The sequence below is a fragment of the Pocillopora verrucosa genome, chromosome 4 (assembly GCF_036669915.1).
Source record: "Pocillopora verrucosa isolate sample1 chromosome 4, ASM3666991v2, whole genome shotgun sequence".
NCBI classification, from domain to species: Eukaryota; Metazoa; Cnidaria; class Anthozoa; order Scleractinia; family Pocilloporidae; genus Pocillopora; species Pocillopora verrucosa.
In genome coordinates this window covers 24397872-24424944 of record NC_089315.1, presented here as the reverse complement: position 1 = coordinate 24424944, position 27073 = coordinate 24397872, and the positions used below count along the sequence as shown (strand labels likewise).

General features: G+C 38.8%; 1 protein-coding gene across 1 annotated transcript in view; it reads right to left on the bottom strand.

Moving 5' to 3' along the window:
• The window catches only part of LOC131779380 (intermembrane lipid transfer protein VPS13A), a 61893-nt gene that overhangs the window by 22814 nt on the left and 12006 nt on the right, over positions 1 to 27073 (bottom strand). The window contains exons 20-60 of the mRNA XM_059095930.2: positions 26863 to 26940; positions 26204 to 26301; positions 25214 to 25323; positions 24656 to 24714; positions 24331 to 24415; positions 23562 to 23629; positions 22939 to 23020; positions 22411 to 22498; positions 21991 to 22108; positions 21735 to 21807; positions 21153 to 21218; positions 20070 to 20221; positions 19678 to 19765; positions 19028 to 19258; positions 18034 to 18179; positions 17178 to 17389; positions 16751 to 16802; positions 16275 to 16365; positions 15706 to 15834; positions 15305 to 15385; positions 14630 to 14862; positions 13705 to 13852; positions 13034 to 13115; positions 12909 to 12947; positions 12450 to 12577; positions 11946 to 12118; positions 11352 to 11440; positions 10286 to 10569; positions 9481 to 9603; positions 8824 to 8976; positions 8277 to 8370; positions 6179 to 6556; positions 5506 to 5886; positions 4006 to 4383; positions 3767 to 3828; positions 3241 to 3360; positions 2322 to 2450; positions 2086 to 2229; positions 1632 to 1712; positions 1219 to 1257; positions 476 to 628 (exon numbers count right to left, since the gene is read on the bottom strand). Coding sequence (XP_058951913.2) covers positions 476 to 628; positions 1219 to 1257; positions 1632 to 1712; positions 2086 to 2229; positions 2322 to 2450; positions 3241 to 3360; positions 3767 to 3828; positions 4006 to 4383; positions 5506 to 5886; positions 6179 to 6556; positions 8277 to 8370; positions 8824 to 8976; positions 9481 to 9603; positions 10286 to 10569; positions 11352 to 11440; positions 11946 to 12118; positions 12450 to 12577; positions 12909 to 12947; positions 13034 to 13115; positions 13705 to 13852; positions 14630 to 14862; positions 15305 to 15385; positions 15706 to 15834; positions 16275 to 16365; positions 16751 to 16802; positions 17178 to 17389; positions 18034 to 18179; positions 19028 to 19258; positions 19678 to 19765; positions 20070 to 20221; positions 21153 to 21218; positions 21735 to 21807; positions 21991 to 22108; positions 22411 to 22498; positions 22939 to 23020; positions 23562 to 23629; positions 24331 to 24415; positions 24656 to 24714; positions 25214 to 25323; positions 26204 to 26301; positions 26863 to 26940 — 5518 coding nt within the window. The remainder of the gene's footprint in view (positions 1 to 475; positions 629 to 1218; positions 1258 to 1631; positions 1713 to 2085; positions 2230 to 2321; positions 2451 to 3240; positions 3361 to 3766; positions 3829 to 4005; positions 4384 to 5505; positions 5887 to 6178; positions 6557 to 8276; positions 8371 to 8823; positions 8977 to 9480; positions 9604 to 10285; positions 10570 to 11351; positions 11441 to 11945; positions 12119 to 12449; positions 12578 to 12908; positions 12948 to 13033; positions 13116 to 13704; positions 13853 to 14629; positions 14863 to 15304; positions 15386 to 15705; positions 15835 to 16274; positions 16366 to 16750; positions 16803 to 17177; positions 17390 to 18033; positions 18180 to 19027; positions 19259 to 19677; positions 19766 to 20069; positions 20222 to 21152; positions 21219 to 21734; positions 21808 to 21990; positions 22109 to 22410; positions 22499 to 22938; positions 23021 to 23561; positions 23630 to 24330; positions 24416 to 24655; positions 24715 to 25213; positions 25324 to 26203; positions 26302 to 26862; positions 26941 to 27073) is intronic.

Below are 27073 nucleotides of genomic sequence, written 5' to 3'. Positions count from 1 at the left end.
GGATTCCAAGTTTTGAGATTTTTTTGGCACTGTAAACAGACGAAATAAATCTTATCCTCGGCAATCTTTGTAACTACTGCTGAAAAGCTGGTTCTTTACTAGGAAGAGTCTCCCCGTAAAAAGATGTCTACACCAACCAGTACGATAAAAAAGATTTAATCACAACATTTACACAACAAACGACGGATCTAAATCACGTATGACTAATGCTAACTGATTCTTACACCAAATACCATCACGGTAAAATTGAGCAAAACAGTTCACACGAAAAATGACACTTGACTGTAATGATGACTTGATTGAAACATAAGTCACTGCTAGCGACAACAGTTTTTCTATGGACTACTACACCCGGACAATCAGACTACACGATTAACTGTTACTTCTGGTTTCAAACCATTCTCTATACTAATTCCTTTTAGTGACATTAAACATTCACTGCGTCTGGAATTTTGAGCCTAATGGCTGTTCTCACCTCAACACCAATACTAGGCCCCCCTCCTCCGGAAGTACTATTTGCTCTTTCGTATCGGCTGGTTCTCTTGTGAATTCCTTTGGCAAAGCGTAGGGAAAGGCTTTGACCTGGAAGCACTGTAACCATGCCATCTTGATCAGCTCCACTTGCAATCTATCGTAACACAGATACAATGTATCCTGAGTACAGCTGAAGCGAAACCGAAGTAATCACGATGTCCAATCAGAAGAAAGGAAAATATCTCCAAGAGCCAATGAGAACTCCAAGTAAAAACAACCAAGCTGCCTAAAGCGCGGGAAAACGCGGGCGACTAATTCATGGTTGGTTTTAGTTTTGTATCTGATATTTTTACAGAGTGATGCCAGTTTTCTAGACAGAACAAAGTAACGCAATCTTGGATTTCTTTAAACAGTGAATTGAAAATTGCTCTAATGCAAACCTTGATAAGGCTCTTTTCACATTACACGGTTTCAATGGCTATGACATTTTACACTTTAAGTAAAACTACGACGGGATTTCTTTGATTTCCTCTTAATAGGCAAGTACAAGTACAACTATCGAACACAAATGGGACCCCGTTAGTATCCACTAAGACAAGGTTTCTTTTTCAAACTTAACTTGTTTAACATTCACAATTTTTCAACCTGACTTGCAGCATCTATCAAATTCCGTCACAAAGAAAGAGGAAAAAGAATATTCAGGAATTTTGGAGCGAAGAAAAGTAGGATGAACATATACTATACCAGCTGTTTTCCCGGACGAAGCTTCACTTCCATTCCAAGCTAACGAGAATCAAAACATGACTGTTAATGATATCACTGAGAAGAAACGGAACACGAACCTTTAGAACTGAACTTTGCAAACCTTGAGAAGTCAACACTGCGAATATTTATGTTATTTTTAAATTAGAGCCTAGCTTGAAACCGAATACTGTTTATCTTATCAAAGAACGTGTTTACTGACACACGCATTGCTTTTATATACCAGAATTGAGTCTAAGCCTTCGAGAGAAGTTGTTGTCCACGAGTGCGGATAGTTTTCTTTGACGAGCTAAGGCTTAGGAATCTTGTAAATTTAATTTTAGGAGGATATAGCCAATAAAAACCTTAACAATATCCTGCAAATTACATAAAAAAAGAAGCTGTTGATAACAAACCTCATTCCATATCTGATAGGGTGGAACGTCTTCAATGGCTACCACTCCTGTACCCTTCAGAGTAACAGCCTCTTTGAAAGCCTACAGACATGAACAGGTATTTCAATATTTGTCACAGAAAAAATAGTGGATTTTCTTTCAGGCCTCATTCTCACCGCTACTTACTACAGTTATAAATGTTGTTGTAGTCTCCAACTCTGCCATACATTGGGATGTCACGCAACGATTTCCCCAAACTAAAAGCAAGTCTCTCGGGAGGGGGGGCGCCCAAACTAAAAGCCAGTCTCTCGGGAGGGGTTGCATAACATCCCAGAGACAGCTTCGAAGGAGACTTAGGTCATTTTTGTTATTTTTAAAGTCATGATAGTTTTCTTTCTGGTCATTATCAGTATCATAATCATTTCTGTGGAAGTTATTTTTATCACTATCATCATCCTGCTAGTTTTGTACTGACCGCTCCGAGTTTAGAGAAGATGTCCAGACATGTTTTTGTTACAGTCAGCTGTAATTCATCCTTTGATCGAACTGCCATAGTCATGGCTGCCTCTGAATTGTCATCCAAACTGCTGCTTTCATCTCCACCATTTGCTAAAGATAGCTACAGTGAAAAAAGGGGAAAATTTGTAACTTTTGGAAAAAGTGAGGATTTTACAAAGATTTGCCTATCCTTCGCTACGAGAATTTACTCACGTCAAAATTAACTTCCCAATGTCGATAAGTGCTGTTTTCATCCTCCACCGGCTCAATAAGAGGTTCCCATTCAGACACACTTTCGTTGAAGTAGTTTCCAATGACGTCGACTCCAGCATGGACTGACAACTGAAATAAATAAGAAATGCCAAGTCACATAAACCAGCCAAAGGACTCCCCCGACCGAAGTTGTCGCGGTTTCTGTAGCATAAGACGAGTAGGAGTACCGCCATTGCTACACTCCCTGAATGGGATTCCTGTCTATCGCAGGTTACCCTTATACACACCCAACTTACATACGCACCTTGTATAACTCTCAAAACTATTGGAAACCCCATCTTGAATGAAAACAAAACAGCCCTGGTAACTTAACGGGCCCGTAGAGCTGTTTTGTTTTCATTTCAGACGGGGATTTCAAAAGTTTTGAAAATTATACAATTTAACTATCAGCTAAAGAAATGAATTGTACTTGCTAGGGTGACAGGACCTGCTTCTCTATGCTTTAAATTTTGATTTTAAAATTTGGCTTTCGACCCGGAATTTTCGTGAAACGGGCTCCAAGGCCCACACTAGGATTTTTTTAACACAGAATCTAGTGCACCGGCCATTGGGGAGACGGGTCTCTAACAAAATAAAAGGGAACAACCAAAAGTAAACAAAAATAATAACACCAACGAAAAAATGTCAAAATACAACATAAGTGTCTTAAACTACCCAACAAAAATGTAATGATGATAATTCTCAACAAAAATCTCATCAAACTCGATAACGAGGAAAAGCATTTACTATAACTGAAAAAGTTGGAAGGGGTATTAAGATTCAAAGCCGCTTTTACTGATAAAGATTCACATGAAAATGAACCGTTGTCTTTCAAAAAAATAATTGCTACATCATACGTTATAACATTTTTTTTACTTACCGCCGAAGACCAGTTCCGAACTTCTCCTTGGATGGATCCATCAACGGACAGCAGTGGAATCACTTGGCTGCCAAACAAACCTTCTAGCTTGATGTCAAATCCTTCCATTTCAAAAAGCAACTGAGAAAGAAAATGACATTTTGAATTATCGTTGTGAAAGAAAAATTTATCTCTGGTGGCCCCTAAAAATATCAGGATGACCGATCTGGATCTAAAATGTTTCCAGTAGCCCAGGCGCAGCTAAGACTTGTTTTAGGAGAGGGGATGGGAAGTTATTGATTTCCGCGCGCCGTACGTAATTGTCTTTTACGGGCTCGCATTATTAACGGCAAGAGTGATGGACCAATAGAGTACCCAGCATTGGAAAGATTTATCCCGGCTAGATTGTTTGGATTCGCCTGTTTTCCCAAATCTGAATCATGAGATGTGTACGTGCTTGGCCTGTCACAAAACGGTGTCTCAAATAAGGGGGAAGAATTCACAGGCACCCTAAGAAACCCGATAAGCCACGCCCTTGTAAACTTACCAATTCTGTTTTATGGTTCCCAGCCTCGTTGGCATTAACATGGTTAGGAGGCTTCTCCTCACCTAGAGATATAACATACAGTATTTTTCGTTTAGGTTAATCGCAAAGGATAATAACAAACCATCCCAAGATATTTACTAACCGATTGTTTGCTCATCAAAGCAAGCCTGCTATCAAATCAGTTTTTTTTCATATCAGTCAAATCATGAAGGAGCTTACACAAACACTCCAAAACGTACCTCCAACTTGAACCTCTTTGGGTAAAAGTCTGAGATGATACAAAGAATCCCACGTCTCATCTCCATCGTCAAGCTTCACATGATACATCGGTTCGCTTGGCTCAGAGGCGTCCACCTCCATCACTGTAGAACTGTAGTACCGAGGCTTGTTCTTAAACTTGGCTATGACTCTGGTTCCAGGTTTGATATCTGCCGCCTTTGGCGGCACATCAGGAATCACTCTGCGTGACGCATCTTTCATTTCGTACACAAATTTATCTCCGTCGTAGAGATCAACATGCAGCTTTGTTCCTTTGTAGGCAACAAATCCTTTGTAGTAACGTATTTTGGACGTGTGTGCCCACACCACAGTGCCTACGTCTAAAATGCCTTCTGGGACTAAAGAGAGAAAATAGCAAGGCAAAAAAATTCTCATTTATTCTAGATTTCCATCGTTCTTTATGCAGCCCCATGTATAAGAACAAGTAGCTAATAAAATATAACAGTTATTAACATAGTGGTAACAGAGGCGGATCCAGGATTTTTCTTGGGAGGAAGTGCACCACTTAGGAATGACGTAACGGACAGGTGACGTAAACTGATCTTAAAAGCGAACAACGAAGAATAAGGATTACGACTGTCGTTATTACGTTATTCGTTTTGCTTCAACACCACACTTTTAATTTATGTTGTGCAGAATATTAGACATATTAGAAAATGGCGAGTCATCTCAGGAGGGGGTCCGCACCCCTTCCACCCCTCCACCCACCCCACCCCTTATTACCCACCCCACCCCTTATTACCCACCCCACCCCTTATTACCCACCCCACCCCTTATTACCCACCCCACCCCTTATTACCCACCCCACCCCTTATTACCCACCCCACCCCTTATTACCCACCCCACCCCTTATTACCCACCCCACCCTAATTACTTTCATGATGGTATTAGCCAGGGTAATACCATCAAAAAAACGATTGCACTAGAATTTACGTAGTCTTTTGCGCAGACTACACTAGGTACACTAGAAGTATTTAATGGATATGATTTTATGTCCTCTTCACGGCAATTAGAACCAATCATTTGTGAACAATTCCTTCGTACTTGTAAGTAAAAATAGACCTTGCACCTTGCCTAGTGATTTTCATAATAGGAAAAAGAATATATATTGCTTGCGAAGTTACCAGAGTCTTTCGATTTGTTTTTTCTGGCGTCTCTCTAACCATTATATATAATTTACATTATTTCCTACAAGTGATAATACTGCGAATCTCAAAACAGTAAAGGAGAAAAAAGGATATAACTACACGGAACTAATGAGAACAAAACTAAAGACATGCAAACTGCCTGAAGCGAGGGAAAATGCGAGCGACCAAGTTGTAATTTTTTTAAGAGCTCAACCTGATTGGTTGAGAAAGTAGCACGTGTTTTCTAGTCCAATTCTATGGTGCAGAATAGCAAAACCAAAGCAATTCCGGATTACTTTCGAAACTCAATTGAAAATTGGTAGCCACACATACCATTGGGTTTCCTTGCCATCAAGATACGGATGTTGTTGATGTTGAAAATCCACGTATCGCCACCATTTAAGAACCTGACTCGGTAAATATCCTGTCCTGAATCATCTCGTGTCCGAATCTGAACAATAAATCCCGCTTCCCAAAAAGCAGTGTCAACTGTAGCAATAACTGTTCTTCCAATAGTAAGAGAAGCTGCATCTGGGATGACATCTGGTACTACCGCCGCACTGTCGTTTGCGTCCACACTGATAGTGGCCACTTCACCGATTAACCGTATCACATGTTTCCTGTATGTTTTGCTGGAGACAAAACCTCTCCTGTACATGTCGTCTTTTAATCTAACAAATACGATGGATGACACTTCAATCTGCCCCCTAGGAACTACAAGAAAAAAAAATTGAGGCAGACTGTTACATGCGCATCTTTGATTTTAGATGCAGTTGCAAAGCATGAAGTTCATTCAAATTTTATAAATATTAAATAGCGTTCTTTGTTCGCACTGAAACCGATGGAGTTTAGTTCAAAGAAGGGTGAAAGCAATCGCCAATCTCCGGCTATTCGAGCTAATTTCGTAACTTTCCCAACCAACATAACTGGACTAATGTGAACCTATGCTGACAACAGACATGTAACATAGCTGGAATTGTCAGCTAAAACTCCTCAAACTTCATACCTCCTGGCTTACTGGTGGTGAGAATACGAATCTGATCTAGAGTGTCCCATTGTTCGATGCCATCCCAAAAGTCAATTAAATATGTTTCCTTTCCATCCTCCTCTTTCCTTGCTTTCACTTTTCCTTCGACATGAGATGAATCGTTTGAACGCTTGGCCACCACAGGTGTACCAACAACCAGAGCGTGAGGATCAGGGTCTTTATCCACCATCATAGCGGTGATGTCATTTGGATCATAGGCCCAGGGGGGGCCGCCGTCAAAGTGGACACCAATCATGTTTTCCAAAGCCTTGTAAATATATCCCGGATCATAAAACTTCATATTAGTCAAAGCTCTGGCAAGCACCCGTCTCCCAGGAACAAGCTGGTCTTCTGGAACTAAAACGCAAATCACAAACGTGAAAAGTTTACCCCAGCCTTATAAACACGGGAAAGCTCTCAAGAGTTCTTATTAAGAGTACGGACATCGAGTGCGGGCATGCAAGGAATATTTAAAAAACTCATGAAAACTGTCATTCCCTTCACGAATTGTTTTAAAATGCTTTCAACTAGATCCCGAAGCCTACATTTGAAAACTTGCACACACAAATGCGATTTAAACCCTGACGGCGATTTTTGGCTGATAACGAACAAACCCAAATTTTAAATTCAAACCTGCCACCAAGCGCCTGAATAATGAGAATTTGGTCTTAGTTTTCGCAGAAGACAAAATGTCTCAATCCCAGCCCTCACAGGAGGGGAGTGAGTGTTCTCACCGATAAACTAACTCTCTCCCTCCACCTCCCCCACACCAAAAAAACCCTTTTTAAGGCGTGAATTTTTTTTTCCTGAAAGCCACTTGGCTCCCAAATTTTTCAAAGTGGTAGCCAATGCAAAAAAAAAAATTGGTTGCCATTTTTAAAGACAAACAAAACCTTTTTTTTTTTTTTTACGCTGTCAGCGTTCTAGATAGACCCTCCAAAATTAAGTTCTACAAAGTTCTACAAAGTTCTACAAAGTTCTACAAAGCGGACACTAGGATGAGTGATATACAATGTTCAAGCTCACCTAAATCCAAGATAGCGTCTAATTATCAATTGAGATGCATGTGCTGCGTTTTGGAAATTAAACAAACTTAACGAGGAAGTTTGCCACGGATTTCTCTTTGCAAATCTTTTTAATTCACTATATCTCTAGGTATGGTTATGATTCAGGATTTGGTCGCCAAAGTGAAAAATTTAGTCGCATTGGCTCCCCTATGAGGCGCAATTTCACGCCCTGCTTTTGGGCTCTATAGAATACTTAAAGGTAAACCTTTACCATAATGTCTTGATCATAGCCGTGATACTCTGAAAGTTCTACATCATTGAAAACTAAAAAAATTACTTTTATGTATTTTTGGCAATATACAAGTAAAATACTAAGCAGAGCATCCCGTTTTCACTTCATCTGAACAAATAATTTGCACGCAACCTCAGAAACAGGAAGGATAACTGTAACACCCTCAGAAGAGGGTTCCTTGGACTAGTCATAGAGTACGTTAAATAGAGAATAATACATGGGCGCGCGTAGATATGGAATTTCTCTTCGAGTGTTAAATGTTGAGTTGAAAACGAGAAGAGAAATTCCATATCTACAGGCAACCATGTATTATTTTGTTTATTATATAAACACAATATCCTATTGTTATTATTATTATTATTATTATTATTATTATTATTATTATTTTCATTCTCAGCCGTCAGAAATGCTAACACCAAAGCCACTGAATACGCAACTTTCGGTTTTTCTTTTAGTATATTGGTTTTCTTTCCTTTCTAAGAAAGTTTAACCCTCATTGTCTGTCGGCGATACGGATTTTTAGTGTTTTAGCCGACATAATTCGAGAAAGCTCCGGCAAACAACTTGTATTCAGAATCGCGAAGGCTTTGCCGTTCATTCATCAAATTGACCGAATGCCGCCAAAGGTGATTGACGTGTAAGCAGCTGATTGGCTATATCAACACACGTGAAAAAATACAATATTTTTTACGTGTGTTGTTTCGGCTTTTCTCAGGGCTGGAAATCCTTGTCTAACACCGCAGTTTATGTGTTAAATAAACGGTAATGTTTGCCTCACCTGGGGATAAATACCATCGATCCTTAGTTGTAATTGGCTTTTCATTCCATAAGTCTACGGCACTTTCAGTTGCCTTCTTTCCGTCTTCTTCCGTCTGGAGAGAAAAAATCGAAAGGGAAGGGAATGCGAAGGATGAAACACGAGCGCACATTCAAACTGACTACTTCGTATCGGTTATTAAGTCATAAAAACGTTAAATAAGGATTTTCTAAAGATGGTTTCTTGACCCCATAACTCCCACGAGTGACCAAGACACAACTTCTCACCACATTAACAATACGATATGAAGCAACAAGTGATGAGAATAAAGAAAAATATCAGCAATGGAATTATCAGTCGACCCAATGACAAATTCTCCGAAGCAACATCATGAAAATTGTCTATCAATCTGTAAAGAGATTCAGTAATGAAATCTTGAGAGTGAAAGGGTTGAAAAGGATTTCACAAGTCATAGAAACCTTTCAAAAACTATTCTTATCAGCATGTTTATGAGACACACAAACCTTCCAAGTGCGTTCTTACCAATGATTCTGTACGCTACACAAACCTTAGCTGGGGCTAATGACATCAGACACGCTGTTAATGTCCTGATTGTAGGAGGCGACACGTGTATGTAAGCCATTGCTGTCGATACGTCAATATGCATGCTACCGCCTTCTGGCGCCGAGCTTACAAAAGATATATGCGAAAGCTGAAGAACCTGCAAATGAAAAGGAAGTGAATTACTATGAGTAAAGTGTTCAAATAATTTGTCAGGGAGAAACATTTAACATATGAAGAGCTTACTCTCAGAAGTTTTTGAGGCAGAAAGCACGGAGGATCTGGGCTACTCTTTGGGAAAACCACGCATTCGGTTAAAGCATAGAGCGCATTTCGATTGAGTGCAACTAAAACGCAAGAAAAAGCCTGTGACCAAGTCGCAATTAGTTGAAGTTTTGAATCTGATTAGTTAAGAAAGGAGCACGACTTTCTGGACCAATCACACAACAAAGTAAACTAAACCAAAGAGACCTTGGATTAATTTGGACGCTCAATTGAAAGTTTCTCTATCAAGGTTGAAAATCCCAGCGGGCAGTTCGCCATTTACAATCGTGACCTAAGACTCGAGCCCAGGAGCTCCGGAAGGTAAGTTGACTCCTCTAGCCACGTTGTCGCGCCGCTGATCAATATACTACACCCTCAAGTAAAAGGAATAAAGTTTCACCCTGGATTTCGTTGAAGCTCTTCTCTCCTTGTCAAACGATGCTGAGGTAATTACGACATCTGAAACAGAACCCGACATCTTTTGCTGTCCAAGACCCTGAACAAAGCGGAAATCGATTGTATTCTGCAAGAAAAAAAAATATATAAAACGTCGAATAAACTCTTCGCTTATGTTTGAGATTATAAAACACACATGAATATATAATTTACTACAACTTTTACGAGGGAAGTGGCTGAACTGAGAACATATCCGTGAGATATAAGCCATCATAGTTCCACTTTTCATGGGAATCCAATCCTTAAGTAAAAGGGTCACAAGCCGTTATTCAAACTCGATGCACCTTTCGCGAATACCTTTAAAAACAATGTTTCTCCGTTAACAAGCTCGGTTAAACTGTGGCTTCGAAAGCCATTTTTCTTTCTTTTACGTAGTTTCTTTCCCGGCTATACGTGTATGTCTGTCTGCCCGTTTTTTTGCCTGTCTGTCCCTTTGCCTTATGGTATGTTGGCTTCCATCCTTGACTGCTCGTTTGGACCCTCTTTTGTTTGGTTGCAAAGTAGTGTGCAACCCTTTGACCCCTACGAGTTACTAGCATCTAATTTCTCCTTAGAATAAAGACAATGATCACCAACTAAAGAAACTCTTGATTGTTAAACAAATTCTCCCTGTCAGCACCTAAGGAAACGTATAGAGAACAGTATGGAGAAAACGCATACTGATGTTTACACTGATGGTGTAGAGGATTAAGTGTATTTGAACTTCCATCTCTATTTTGCCAACTATGCACTGCTGGATATGTACTAACCTTCAAGAAGAGAGCATTGGTATTTTTGTCTCTTCCGTCTGCTAGCAAGATAATTTCTGGGTCTTTAATGGCGATCTTAACGTCGATTTGTGGTGGTTCGTGATCGGTGGTCGCAACAGATACAGATGGATGTGTAACGGCCACCTCCTGAGATACGTGTTGAGAGGCAAGCAATGACGTGCTGTCTGATTCATCCGTGGCTAACGCTGACGTAAACACTTTAGACAGAACCAGTAGAAACTCCAAGTTTACTACAGCGTTGAAGCTCTGTATTGCCATCTCAACTGAATATGTAAGCAGAAAAAGGCGAGGCCAAGTTTAATTTTCGGCCTCAAAAAAGCGGTACCCTAATGTCTTAATGTATTCTACACACTCTAGTTTCAATCACATTTCATCACCCACGAATAAAGCAATTATCAATTGAATGTCGAAAGTAATCTGGGATTGCTTTGGTTTTGCTTTACTTCGGTCTGTGATTGGTCTAAAAATCGTAATGCCCAAGCCAATCAGACGTCAGAAGATAACCAATTGCGATTTGGTTGCCCCCGTTATCCCGCGCTTTTTGTATTTTCCTATTTTAAATGAGTCCTCATTGATCAATGATGTCACAAACCTTTGTTATGTTTGGCTATTGTAATAACTTTGGTTTTACGTCAGTCAATTGAAAACTGATCTGCTGGTTGATATTCTGAAATTAATTACCTCGTTATCACAGTCAATTTTGTACTGCAGTAGCATGGATGAAAACAAAGAACAAAGTGTTCAGCCTACATGAAACTTGGTCTTTAAATTAGAATTAAAAATTATTTTAATTTCGGATTACATTTTAGGTTCAGATTCAATGATGGAATGAAAAACAAAATGGTGGAATTTTCGACGTTTATCTTGCTGCTTCTATAACAAACTTATCAAACACAAGAGCAAACATAGAAATTCTTACTAAGTTACGGAGAGCTTTGCATCTCTCGGTAGCCACAAGTGCATTTGAAAGGAAAACTTCACCCTAAGCTGAGTTGTCACCAAATGATAACGTGACCATAAGAATGAAAATCATAATCAAACTTACTGTTTTTGTCCTGAGCAGCAGTTTGCTGGAACTGAATATCGATCATGTTTTCAACATCACTTGAACCACCACTAAACTTTTCAATCATCCTGAAAACCAACATTGTATTTTTTTTCTATGGATAGCCAGTGCATAGATTAACATGATAAAAGACTTGAAGCATTTACCAACTAAGTGCCAAGACTAATCCGCAATCACATTTCCTTAGTTCGTTCCATGATAAGATAGATTACCAAAAAACGGGGCGACTTGCTTTCTAATTTGACTTCTCATTGGCTTCACTGGATTACCCTTTGTTTTGAAGGGCTGTTATCATTGCTTTAGAACGACACCGGATGATGATGCGCGTTTAAAACCTTAATCGACTTTAGATCAAAAGTTGGGGACGATGCAACTTTCAATTGGGGCAATGCAAACATATTTCGGAGCAAAAGAACTTCACTAGGGGGTGACGGAACTTAAAGCAACTACTCAAGGGGCGACGCCTTGGGGCGCCTCTAGTACTCCTTGTATTACAGAGGGCGACAAATTAGTAAAAAGTCAAAATGAGAAACGTAACACTGGTGAACTACACATTATTGCATCATTTCTTACCTTGTGACTCCTTCCTCACTCTGCGGCCTTTTATCATCGAGAATACAACTCTCTAACGTCACACTGGCCTTTATTGCCGAGTTGGATTTGATACTCCCTGAGGCTTTAACCTGGACCAGCGAGAACTGCCCTAAACAGCATTCTGCATCTCTAGATGACGTGGTGCCGGTAGGCTGAGGCAAAGGAACATCGTTTAAAAATTGACAAAAGCATCTTAGGATGTTACACTAGCCACCTTCGCTACCCCTAGCACGATCATTTAGCAGTTATAGTGGGGGTACGTCCCTAAAGAAACTGTGGTGCTGCGTCGGTGGGAGAGTATAACAGGGTAATTTGGTATTACCAACTAAGATGATAACGTAAATTGGCCTTTGTAAAGAGCTTCAAAGCTGACGTTTCGAGCGTTAGCCCTTCCTCAGAGCGAAACGTCAGCTTTAAAATTCTTTACGGTGGCCAATTTACGTTATGAACTCAGTTGATAATACCAAATTACATTTAACTAACCTTTTCCTCCCAGAACACTGCAGCTGAAACTTCTTCAATCTCAAATGAAAATTTCACAAAGTCCCACACAACATCACTCGAAGCTGGTTCTGCAACACTCAGGCTTTGACTGGCAACGCCCGCGGAATCTGAAAGGTAAGGCATGGCTATTTAAGCCTTATTAAGTAAATTGGAAGTCTATATTTCAGGCCCTAGACTAAAACATTTACCCAGTGATTAAGTGTTATATTTGCCTGAATGTTAGTTTCTCCTCATTTTAGTTTCATACTGCCACATAATAAAGGCAAAAAGAACTCGATCGTTCTTGTATCTCCTGATTTTCAACCCCAAACCTCAAACGAAACCTTTAACTGGAAACTAACACGAGTGGTAATAACAGTGGGTGAGGCATTATAGGGTAATTGGGGTCGTCATAAAAACACTCCCGAGAATTCTATGTAAAAAAATGAAGAATCTTACCAACTGTATCTTGTGCTATGGTGTTTATCTCCTCTGCAACTGTAAAAATATCTGTGATCAGTGTCAAAATAACCATAAAATCAAAAATCTAAATTTTCAGTAGCTACGCATTGCGACACCTTTACCTGTGCGAGATGTGACTCCTTCATTGAGATTCTTGAACAAGATCCCTAGTATAGTTCTTATTTTATCTTCACCAGCACATAACTGTACAAAGACAGAACACGCGACATGTAAATAAATGGTAAATATCTGTTATACCATATAAAATCTCTAATTTCTGATAAGGTTAAATGTAATTTTGACAAAGTTAGAACGAGGAAGATTCACACCCTTTTTTTGGGTACGTTTTCACCCAACACAGCAGTTATTCGATGTTATGTTTAAAGTTGCGTTGACTTACGCTAACTAACGGCATGTACCCTCCAAAAAAACATTTTAACTTGAATTTTTAGTCATAAGAAATATGGGCAGCCACACTGTTCTTTGATTTTCTTCCCACGATTAGTCTCACTTAAAATTGCAATCTGAGTACCTTAATGGAAAAATATTTTCTCTTGGAACATGGAAAGTTATCTAGAAGTCCAAGTTGCTTTATTCAAAAGGCCACCATATGACTGAAGGGATGTCTACCGAGTTTGGGAATGTATACCGAGACTGAAATTATTCAGTGGTGGGAACAAATCATTTGCAAACAGAATCGTTTGCTTTTCTTACTACGAAAAGCAAACCATTCTGTTTGCAATTTGTTCAATTGTTTATTCCCCTTTCAAATGCTTTTCATCAATAAACTAACCTTAACTGCATGAAGCTTTCCCTTCACATCAATATCAGGCACATCGTGATACCAAGGAGACAAGTTTCGAGCCACATGAACTGTCAGATTCGCTGGTTCAAGGACCAGCTGAGTAGGTCCTATGGTTTCTCCATCAGTCATCACAGCTCTTATTGTACAAAGAAAAAGGATTGTTTCATCAGACACGAGTGTGGCTCACATTTTCAATCTCTTTGCCTTCACCTAGCAGCAAACTATGCATTTCTTTTTGGAGATACTTTTTCCAAGTACGCCTGTGTCATGCACTGCACAACATCATCTTTCACCAGGCTTAAAATTTACCATCCTCAGTTATATCATCGTGCAAAAGTATCTCAAATCGATTGCAGGAAATTTGTTACCGTGGATTTAGTTCCACGAGGCTAGAGCTCAACCTGAGTGGCAGAGTATCCCAAGTACTAATCGGAAGGTCGTGTGTTCGACTCCTTTGGGGGCACTTGGAATTTTTTTCGAAGTATGCCTGTGTCATTCACTGAATAACATCATCTTTCATAATCTATTTCTTGATTGCATGGATTTACCAGAGTCAACACGGAATCCTGGTAACGTGTGGTTGAGTTTTACAGTTCTAATGTTATTATTATTATTAATCGTATTTGAGGCAATTTGTACCAGGAAACAATAGCAAGTTTAAATGGGAACCGAAGACTTATCGTGAACACCTCGTACATGGGATGCTCACATGCATTCCGTGAGAACATGAACTTTATTGAATTTAAGCCTGTCTCCTTATGTTTGGGATGCCTTAAACGATATCTTAACAAAGTGGCTCAACACCTGCCCAAATGACTACGAGGAGTGGCTTCAGGCTGAAGGTATACACAGCCGCACAAGCCACAAGGTCACTGTGTTTCAAAATCGCTAGAATAAACGATGAAATCTATACCTCAACAGTTTTACAGAACTAAGATCCACCACCATGTTGTCAATAACAACAGTATCACTTCCTTCAGGATCCTCCCCATCATGTGCAAGGTTGAAGGTGTTTGACACACTTAGGTGACCAAGATTTGCAACAAGTGCATCGAGAGACGTCGCACTCACAGGGATGATAACCTCAGGTGCTTGGATAGAAACTTTCAAGCTTATTCTTGAGCTTTGAGTTTGCAAACTCTGAATCTAAAAGTCAGAAAAACACATTTTTACACCTAATAAAGTCACCCTTTCGTTCCTAACAGTCGATAGCGTCTGATTTCACTTTACAGTATTACCTCTTTATCAAACATCAAGGCGAAATTAAGAATCTCTTGATTTTAAACAAATTCCCCTTGTCAAAACAATAGGAAAAGTATGTAGTGCAGTGCGGATAAAGTGAATACTGCTGTTTACACCCTTTAACTCCCTTGAGTGACCAAGACAGAGTTTCTCCTCTCAAATCAGTAAAACATCAAGCAGACAAGGAATGAGAATAAAGAAAAATATCAATAAGGAGAACCTAACACCAAACTCTCTCAAACAACATCATAAGAATTGCATAGCAAACAGTAAAGAAAATTACTAATGAGATCTGGGAGTGAAATGGGTCAAGATGTAAAGGTTTTAATAACGGCTAGTGACTCACTGTTGCACTGGCTGACTCAGCTGCAGTTTTTCTGGCATACTCCATGGCATCCTTTGCCCGCTGAAACTTGTTCAAAAAGTCCTGAAATAACACGGAGATTCATATCTGAGCTAGGAATGATTTCATCCTCCAAAAGATAAAGTAATCATATTTACTCAGGCAAAATTAACCGTAGTGGTTACATGTAACTCACAGTTGGTAACAAAAAATAAATGCCATTTCATTCCTGTTGGCTGAGGCGATCACTATCAGTACAATGAATAGCATTCTATTCAAACGGAAGGCCGAAAATTTCCAAAATAATATACAACACAAAATACTATAGCTTTACTAACTTCAATTTCTGCAACTTTAAGGAATCACAAATGCTAAATATATTGACGCTAATAAAGTTTACTGACCAGCAGCCTCATGACAAATTTGTTTAGGAAGATGACACGGATACAACCAATTGCCATCTCGAATTTCAGATCTACAGCTTCCATGTCTCTAAACTTGATGCCGACAGTTGCATCATTGTGTGCAATAACCTAAGAACATAAGGTATGGAATAAAATTAGAAAGTTTTACTCTTAATTCAAGTTAATAACAGCACTGGTTAAAACAGCAATAACGATCATGAAAGAACCCTTATACATTGATTGTCGTATAACCAAAATCATAGTTATCTCAATTAATGGCCAATCAGAACAGAGCAAAATATTACTAGGAGTTGATGAGAACTCAGAGCAAAAACAAGCAAACTGCTAGAGGCGCAAAAAAACGTGAGTAATCAGGTTGAGAGTGGTTAATCACTTTACATGAGATTGGTTAAAGAATTGGTGTGAGGTTTCTTTAAGGACACTTGGAGGAAATTTTCTCTGGTGGTAGTACAGAAGGTGCAGAACAAATCTCAAACTAAATTGGTATTAATATGACCTTGTTGTCACTCAGTTCCATGTCTGAAATAGACAGTTCTCGTTTTACACACCTGAAGGCTAAACACCTCCTCGTTCACGAGGGATACTATCTTCGGATATACCGCCCCAGGAGTAGAATCCATCACTGACAAAGTTTTCATACTGAAATGAAACAGAGACTCTTAGAAAGCTTTTCGATTGAGTGTCGTAAAACCAAAACCAAAGCAACCACAACAGCCAATCATCAAAAAATATCACAAGGAGCCCATGAGCTAGCAACTAGCAAACCGCCTAAAGCACGGGAAAACGCAAGTGACCAAGTCGCGATTGGTTTTAGTTTGAATCTGATTGGTTAAAGAAGTGGCGCGAGTTGCTGGACCAATCATGTAACGAAATAAAGCAAAACCAGAACATTCCTGGATTACTCTCAACACGCAATTGAAAATTTTCTATCAAACGATAATTTTTTGGACCTGGAAAGTTTGAGTGATTTTGATCGCGATAAGAGAAAAAGGGATATTGACTAAGACAATTAGGTCATACATACCTGGCCATAACGTCTGTTCTGCTGTCTCTAACAACACAGCCAGCGGACAAATCTTTGTGTGAAGAAAAATATTTGAACTTGTCAAACATAGAGTACATAAAGTAAATTCAAGAGAGACTGAAAATATTATTTTTAATACCAATTCTTTGGCGGATTGAAACTAACACAATTGCTCACTTGCTTCCTTCAAAATAATATTGAACAAAAGCCCAACATATCGTATCATGCCTTGTAGTGCAGCGTCTCATTAGCCGACTAGCCATGTTTGATTTAGAGTTAGAAAGGACGGAGGGGGAAGGGGGCAGGAAAGGTGTAATTTTCATTGCCCCAGCTCTCCCCTACAAAAATTGTGAAAAGATGATGGGTAATTTGTAACATCTCATTTGTGCATTACCAAATTATGGTTGTTGAGTAAAAAACCCCTCACCTCCAATAATTACATGCGTCAAATCACCCTCAACAGATGTCACTGTAACATGGATCCCTCCCAGCTTTGCCGTCACTTCAATCTGTATTTCATCTTTAATATCTTTCTTCTTTTTGCCTTTAGGCGTAGATAGCTCAGACGTTTTATTTTCATCTCTGCCTTCCGTTTTTGTATCGTCATCAGACACAAGTAACAGAGCTGGAGTCTCTTCACTGGCAAAAGAGAAAAAAAAAAAAAACGTTTCTTCAATTGACAACTGGTGGAGAGAGAGTTGTCACAAAGACATATAGATATGTTTATTACAATAATGCTTTGCAGCTGAAAAGCTTAACTGCGTGTATATAAAAGGGGCATGATAGATAGATAAACATTAAGAACGTGATTTACAAAAAACTTATGAAATCTGTGTACATGTGATCTATGTAACCTATAAATATAATGCATATGAGAAAAAAAGGAATTATGCTTCATCAGTACAAAGTTATAAAAACCAAAGCTAGTTATATATATATGAAAACTACATTGTATCAGTGGGTCTGTTGGAAAATGCACATTACAATTTACGTGTCAGGATTGGATATAAACTCCAACCAGTATAACGGTGTTCGAGAAAAAATGACGGATAACTTTCCTTACATGATTCATTAAATTTTTTTTAACTTGATGGGTTACAGTAACTTCCATTTTTTGATAACTATGCGCGCGCTGCGAGCTCCGCTATCAGTTACCAAATTACGGGTTATTGTAATTGCCTGTTTCCAAAAGCCAAGTGTCTCTACATAAGAGGATGTAAAAGGCTTAAGGCCAAAACAGAGTAGACATGAACCGTTCTTAAGCTACATTAAAATTACAGCACCTAGGCGGCAGCATTTTGGCTGAAACATCGATGATGTTGAGCAGAGCTTCTTGATGCAGTTTTACTTGCAGTGAAGAAAATTCCACAGCAACAGACTGCTTAGTGGACTTAAATGTTGAGCTGTACTCTGGGTGGTCTGATTCCACCTAAAATTGACATCAAAAGCAGCAAGTAAACCTTTACTCATTAACATCAGTATACATATTCTCCATACTGTTCTCTATGTATTTCCTAAGATGCTGACAAGGAGAATTTGTTTCACAGTCACGAGCTTCTCGAATTGATAATCAATCCCTCTTTGTTCTTGACCTTACAATACGATTCTGAGGTGGCCCTGAAGGGAGAAATTTGACGCAAGTCTTTCTTTAGGGTCCAGGGTTTTAATACTTCAATCATAAACAGATATAGTGCTGCAGATATCGACCTTTACACCGTGTAAGCACGGAAGTGACAACCACAAACAATAAATCTCCTGTCAACTATTTAACTACTTCTCAAAAGACAAAAAGAACTAATTTCTACCATCTGCATACTGATGATGAGAATAGAGAGTACCATTTGTATAAATTTGACAACAAAAACATCCTCAAATTACCAAAACACTGACTGCCTCTAACTCAGGATAACGTTTTATTTTTCACTTTATTCTTATGCAGAACAATATTTCCCAAGTATAGAGATTAGTCATTTCATTAATTCCAAGATTAGCCGTACTCCTTCTACGACCTCAAATGAATCTGTAAATTGCCATGAATTCCCGGCTTACTAGGGCTTGTCATAGGCCCACATCATTACAGACCCAGTATGCACTGCGCACCTCTGTTTTTTCGTGATGGTTTTCACGAGAGTGAAGCCTGGATTGTTTTTTACGAAGCTTGTGGCATAATCAACATCGAGTTAACGGCCACCGATGGCCAACGCCGCACGTAATGCATACTGGTCAAAACTGGGTCTTAAATACATGCAGTAGACCTCACAAGATAAGGTATTTTACCATAACAAATTTAACAGAGAGTAGCTCTGCCCCAACAGGCGTCTGCACAAGATAAAGAGGACCTCCGCCAGTTCCATGGATCTTCTCCACTATGGCCAGAGAAGACAAAGAAGCACTTGCTGAAAGATCCCAAGGATGCATGACAACATCGGTACCCAGGCCTTTGACATGCAGCGTAAGACAAGGCGTCAATTTCCCTCCACTATCCATTGTGCTAAAATCAACGAATATCTGTAATACAACACAAAAAGTTCAAGATCAGTTGGTTTAACTGGGGATTGCTATTCTAAAGGAGGACAAAATTTAACAGTCCTCATTCAAATTCGACTTAGAATTGGCAGACAAATAACTTCTCCATGACTCTGTTACTTGTGGATACATCAATATCCATCAAAAGCGCTTTTCGGTTGGGAGAGTGAACAAGCAAACGGTCTGAAGCGCGAAAAAACATGCATAACCGAGACGTGGTTGATTTTAGGGGGTAAGTTTCTAAAGAAACTGTGGTGCTGTGTCAGTGGGAGAGTATAACAGGGTAATTAAGTGTTATCAAACGAGTTGAAAACGTAAATTTCCTTCTTCTGTAAACTTTAAAATTTGGAAACCTTAAGTAGAATAAGACGATAACTCCGATGAAAAATACTCAAATACACCTCTTCTATCTTAAACTTGAGCGAAACTTTAACTTGTTGGGCCATAGCCTTTTTTTCTTCACTCTTAGCTCGTTCAAGGCTGGATTCTCTACGGGAGAAAAAGAAGGAAAATATTATACCTGAAAATACTGTAATAACAATTCCTGATTGGCCAAATTTCGATGATACAAATTAAGGGGTAGCCGAACTTTGGCAAAACACATTGGGAAATGAAATATTAGAGAGTTTGTGGGTTTTACGCCCCAAAGTCTTCAATAAAAAAGGTGTTTCTATGGTTCTACGCCGTATTTTTAACCATCAAATTTGGTCTTTTGGGGAACAAATATTTCAGAAACTCTCCCCTTTTTACCTCTTAACCAACCGAAAAAAAACTGTATAAAACTAAACAATACCCGGTTAGAGTTTCAGGTGGCGTCTGGAATATTTCATCCATTTCCTCAGCTGCGTCATCTTGTTCTCCTGTAGCACCTTCCAAATCACCCAACTGTGTTACGTCACCATCAGCCCTTGCAGTTGCATACCGGCGATTTTCACCAGGAATGTCCTATAACAAGAAATTTAGAAAAAGTCAATGTTGCCTCAGGATTCGGCATAAGTAGTTAAATAGAGAATAATACACGGGCGCGCGTAGATATAGAATTTCTCTTCAAGTATTTAACTTAATAGCTCACGAGTGACAAGTCGAGTTGAACACAAGTGGAAAAATTCCATATCTACGAGCAACCATGTATTATTTTGTTTATCATATGAACGCAATAGCCCTTTACTGACAAGAAAAGCCGACTTCATTAAATGAATGAAAATAAATGAATCGACAATTCCCGAATAACAATCGTAGAGTGCGTTGGCGCTGACTCTTAAGACGGAAAAATGCGTTGAATTATGATTAAAAAGACAACAGTGGTCGTAATTTTCAATTTGCAAAATTCTTAGTTAATGACGTAGTCCTTACCGACAGAAGAATTATTTCAAGTAAACAGCCAAAATCGGCCAGTGGCAAATCTTCCAGTTGTCGATTTTCATTCTCATCCGATAGAAATGCTAACACCAAGGCCACTGAATATGTAACTTTCGGTTTTTCTTTTAGTATATTAGTTTCCTTCCCCTTCTGAGAAAGTTTGCACCTCACAGTCTGTCAGCGATACGGATTGTTAGTGTTTTAGCCGCTGCAGTTCGAGAAAGCTCCAACAGACAACTTATATTGAGAATCGTGAAGGCTTTGCCAATCATTAATCAACCTGACCGAGTGGCGCCAATCAGCAGCTGATTGGCTATATAAACACACGTGAAAAAAATTTTTCACGTGTGTTGCTGCGGCTTTTCTCAAAGCCGGAAATCCCTGTTGAAACCCCAGTTTATGCGATAAAAGTATGTTTTAAATGAATTTCCGCCAGATCGTCATGAATCTCTCTTTTATCAAAGCACACGTAGTAGTTAAAAAACGACCACTACATATCTCGCAGTTTCTAACATACCATTGGTTTGTTATCCGTTTTGTCCAAAGCTCGTTCACCTCCTGGTATTGGGATGCTGGTAGCAAGCTGAAACCCAAAAGACAACAAAAGAGTTCAAGGAAATTTTTTTGAGATTACACCAATCTCACATGAGAATATCAGGGTTGTTCTGTGCTGTTGTTGTTGGTTATTCAATGACAAAGCCGTAAGCGAGACCCACGGGATTTGGACCTCAGTCTTTCCCGCTAACCTCTCAACATTACGTTTTTTCGAGTTCTCCAGTTTACTCGTTGCCAATCTTGACAAGGGGAAGGGGGCATATGTTTTAAAAGTATTTATATATTTCTATTAAAGAGAAAAGTATGAAGAATACGAATACCAATCTTAGAGTTCAAAGGGTAAAATAGTGGTAGAGCCTGAGACCGCGAGTTCTGATGGCCTTCTGATCGATTCCTTGTGGGAATCAAAATTTGTTCTTATTCCATGTTCATACCGAATGAACAACACCTTTCTTTATCTAACAACCAAGCTAAAAAAAACTACTTTCATTCGTAATCTGTTTAGATACTAAAGTCTACTCCTTATTAAGCTATTCCACCACACCTTAATAACCTGAAGAAGCTTCTCATCAGAGGCATGGACTTTCACAGTTGGAAGGGTTCCAGAGAGTGTGATCCTGTTTCAGAAATAGCAGTCAAACATACATTCACGAGGAACATGAGTAGTTTGCTCGGCGCACATCAAACATATCTGCATCCATCTCCAACACAGCGATTCAACGGTCAACTGCCAGCGGTCACCAAAGCCGATCTCATGAAAGAAAATACTAGAAGAAGAACCAGAATAACATAATTCTTACTGTGCAAGCCTGATGTCGTCAGGATTTAATGCTTTCTGAAGCTTCATGTCAATTCCCATCGGATCTAGAATATGCATCTTAGAGTTGACCTGCTTCCTTGCGGCCTGCCAGTCTTCATCTACCACAAAAAATAAAATAAAAAGACTTTACGTCAAAACTCCATACTCATTAACGTTCTATCCCCAAAGAGTGACTAGCATCTAATTTCTTCTTACAGCATCACACCAGAATCAAACAATCAAACAGTAAGGTCACGAGAATAGAGGAAATGATCACCAACTTAAGAAGTTGTTGGTTGCTGAACAAATTATCCTTGTCTATCTGGCATGTAGGCTATTAACATTCTAGCAATAGCTGTTTTCACAGGGCGGGATACACTGCCAATTACACAGAATTTTGTGCAGACCCAGTCACCATTACCTGCTTTTGCGATGAGTATTTGAAGGTCTTCCAGTTTAAAATCAAACTTATCGTAACACTTCGACTCCAACTCCTCCACGCTTAGATCCTGGTAAAAATAATCAAGCCAATTAAATGTGTGACATCAAAAGTAGCACCTGGACATTTCTAAAAGCCTTAATTTCAATGACTTTTTGCCATCAATGGTACAGGTAATGGAAGGGAAGTAGTAAAGGTATGAAAATCTACCAATCTGCGTTATTTTTCCTCTGTTTCCATGTTTCCCTAGAACGTCCCGAGTGTAAATAAAATGCACGTTTAAAGTAAATTCCCCAAATGTGCAAATTGATTCACCCTCTCTTAATGGTGCATTTTAAAAATCTGTATTTCATATGATAGCCTCTCCTTAAAACACAATAATTATTCTTCGAATCCGATACCAAAGCCCAAGTTTTTCAGTGGAATAATGAAAGCGAGTCACAAATTTTAGTACTCTTGAACAACATCTTAAACATAGAAGTGGTCCAAAAATTATCTGATCAGTATCACCTTTGTGGATACAATCCTCTCTTGGTCTGGATCACTGGTGATCTTCACATGCCCAAGATCAATGACAAGCACATTGCTTGACCTGTTAATAAAGAGTAATATTAAAAAATGTTCACTAAATCCACGTTACGTTAAGAGCAATATGGGAACAATGTAGGATTACTATAGGAACAATAAAGGACCACTAAAGGACCACCATAGGACCACTATAGGGCCAATATATGACCAATGTTGGACTAATATGGAACCAATGTAGCATCATCAGCCAACATAGGACCAATTTAGTATCATCAGCAGTAGAGAAAACACCTAGGAAATGTTTATAATTACAAATCGAGAGTTCAAAATATAACTTCATCAATAAACAGTTCTTACGCCTGATTGACCACAAAACTTAGCTTGGAATGGCTGGTGGTCCATACATGTTGGCATATTATTCCAGTGGAGGGAATGAGGAATCCTATACTCATGTCGTACTAATATTTGAAGGATAACATAATTGTTGTATCAATATATTCACCTTATCCTAAAAAGGTTGGGGATCACATGACCATAAAACCGCAAGTTGCAAAGTACTTCGCACCCTCTTCCGAGTGGATGCACCCCACAATTCAACAACTTACTTCTTAAAGGTGCCTCCCTCTGGTATGATGACAAATGGAGACTTCACATCCACATCCACATCTGTTATCTGCAAAAAGTATAGTTGATCATAAATTTTTGAGTTTAACTTGTACAACAAGAATCAATTGAACATAAGGAAACCAAACCATAGTGATCTAAGAAGGTAATTTGGTATTATCTTCACTCTGACGAAGGACTAACGCTCGAAACGTGAGCTTTGAAACTCTTAACGATGGCCAATTTACGTTATCAACTCAGTTGATAATACCAAATTACCTTGCGATACTCTCTCACCGACGCAGTACCACAGTTTCTTTGGAAACTTACCCCCCATATTGAGCTGTGGTATACACAATCTTTAACACTTCGAACAAAGTTCAACATGGTCACATCAAAAGAGTACTTTTCAAGACCACATATAGCTAAGTCACAAGTTATTCTTGTCTCTGAGGAGACTCAGAGTGTGCCCCTGTGCCTCTGAAAACTTTCTGTTACCCAAAGCCTGGATCGATTATCCTGGGTGGATAGAATACTCTAAGAGTTCACCATGATTATAACACCATGGAGGACAACAAAGCTTTAGCGTAGACCTGCACTCATTAATATGCCAGAGATCTCCCATGGGCGTTGCGAGGATGGGACGGAGAATAAATTTCCTGTGAGGATTTATATCTTTGACACCTATGACTGACGTCTGCAGTAACAATCCACTAGAATCTGTTAGGTAAGAAGGAATTTTTGTCATAAACAAAAACAGAAAAATATTACCTTGTGGTGTTCAATTGCATAATACAGACTTGCTTTGGACACTGACTTAAGATCTTCTAGTCTTGAGTATGCCTCGGCTGACAGCCTGAAACGAGACATCAAATCTCCCTACTTTTCTAAACTAGTTCAACACTACAAATAGAGGATTTGTGTTTTGAGTGTGACATCAAGAAATCTCGAATGGATCCGCTACCTATGAATATTTTTCTTGCTCAAGGCATAGATTTCTATTGAACAATCATGTAATTTAAAGTCATTGTTGAAGAGCAAATGTTAAAAAAATACTACAAAAATTTTACATATTAAACTACAGTGTAGCACTTACTCCTGGAGATGGACATCTTTTGGAGGTTTAAAGAAAGTGACGATATGATCCACTGTGTTCTGCAAATAAAATTGAAAGCGCAAAAAAATATTTAACATCCACCTTTGGGAAAAGGAACAAGCCACAGTATGTCTACTTATGATTAAGATATTCTTTCAGTAACGTTCTTCATACATTTGCTAATGTGCTGACAAGGAGAGAGTTTGTTTAGCATTCAAGAGCCTCTTTAATCAGTGATGACTTCCTTTATTATCGCGGCCACAATGTTTGATTCAGAGGTGATATTGAAAGGAGAAATTAGATAACTAGTCACTCGTTGGGGTAAAAGGCTTAAGCCAGCATAGATTCAAGAAAATCTGCGTTTTAACCACCAGGAGTAATTTTCAATTGAAGCTTTCTTTTGCAATGCTCTACCTCACTGCACAGCGCAGTTCTTCTTTCACAAGACAGAATTATACATCTCGGGTGTTTGCTGGCTTAAGGTAATAGAACTCCATCTACAAACTAAGTTTTCAAATTTTAGGGGGTGCGTATATTATAAAATATTTTACAACTTACGGCATCATACATAACTTTGACAGGTTGAGATGTCACTTTAGCTCTCTGGTCACACTTTCCGTCCAATGGGTTGGTCTCAAACGATACAGTAAAAAGAGGAGATTGGCTTGCTATTCAAGATGTAAAAGAAAACATCCATGTTAGTTGCAACAACTTGTTTGCTTACAACAGATAAAGATGTTGCCATACTGCTTATTCAGGCAGATAATTCTGACTACACTCACAAAAGTTTATTTAGGATGAGTCAGTCAGTCTTCTAACATACGCATCCTGATACAATCTTAACATATGCACCCTGAAACTAGGGGTTCTACAAAAAGAACCTGTGCTACACCAGATACGAAAAACCACTGAAAAAACACTCTTTAGATGTGGCCAAAAAATGTGTGGAAACTTATTCCTCATCAAATGCAGCAGTACAATACCCCGAGGAAAGAGTAAACTAACCTGGTTGGACTACTAATCACAAAGGAAAATCAATGATTGTGATGATATTTAACAAGGAGTAAAATATAACAAAGAAAGTGGTCAAACATAAGACTGACCGACCTAGAATGACTTAATTTTCCTGCGAAAATGCTTAAATAATCCGACCCTTCCATGATACCACGCGAACCTCTTCAACGTGCCAACAAAATAATAATTTCTGACTAATTCGTTCCCATGTCACTCAAACGTCAGAAATTAAATTTTTCAAAGATTAGGAACACTTTTTTTTTTTCTGTTACGTTATATTAGGTTTTCCATCAATAGTAAAAGTGAACACAGTACGATAAACAGTGAAGAGCAGATGGACCATTTCTTGTTTGGTGATCAAAATACTTTCCCAAACATTATTTACAAACCTGATATAATGACTAGAGGAAAAACGAATTCTAAAAAAATTCTATCTCAGATTATCCTAGAGTAGTACTAAATTTAGAGATTATATTGGAAAGGTCAGCTTGTTAAAATTAAAAAATGTTTATTGGAACATGTAGAGTGATGTACCTAGTTTATCATCTTGAGAGGTTATCATGAGCGGCATTTTTCCATCTCCAGCGTTAGCTGAACCAAACATCTTCATCTGGCCAACCTTTGCTGACAGCCTAAACAAGAAATTCAAAATAAGGAGAGACCTACCTCAAAGTGTCACTATCATTAATATCCTTAGAACTCCATTAATCATTTTAGCATCATATCCTCATCCTATGTTTCTGTAATTGTACCTCATTTAACTTTTCTCTGTGGGGATCCTCGGGCAACCTTATAATCTATGCCATGCTAGGGAGGCCTTACAAGGTTAGGACAGCTGCCTGTGGCTGCAAACTTGGTGACTTAATTTCTCACCTTTTCTGATAGTTAGAATCTAGTCACCTTACGTAATCTCCCATTAAAGCAAGCTTTAGAAATAAAAAAAGTTTAAATTTATACACTCTGGCTCAACAGATCTGATGTTAAAATTCTCAAGATAAGAAAAAAAAACTCAAAAATAAAAAATACGTGAAAGTGTAGAATTTTCCTGAATCATAGAGGTTTGGAAAAAAACTTTCAAATCCTTAAAACAAAAATTATTTCCTGAAATAATTCCTATTTGACCTTTTTTGGTTCCTCACTATTTCTGCTACTAGAACAAAATCATCCCTATAAATCGTATATATTCAACTTACTTGATTGCTTGTGCTGATGGTCTTTGGGAGAGCTCTGCACAAAGATCCTGGAAACTCAGTTTGGCAACATCAACTAACCTACAGGGGAGACGGTCACTCATCACATTCTAGCTTCATTTAGCTTGGAAAAACTCCCTAAAAAGATCTAAACATTTTTCAGAGCAACCTACAAATTATAGAGGAGTGACAGTCTGGATGATGTTTAAGATGT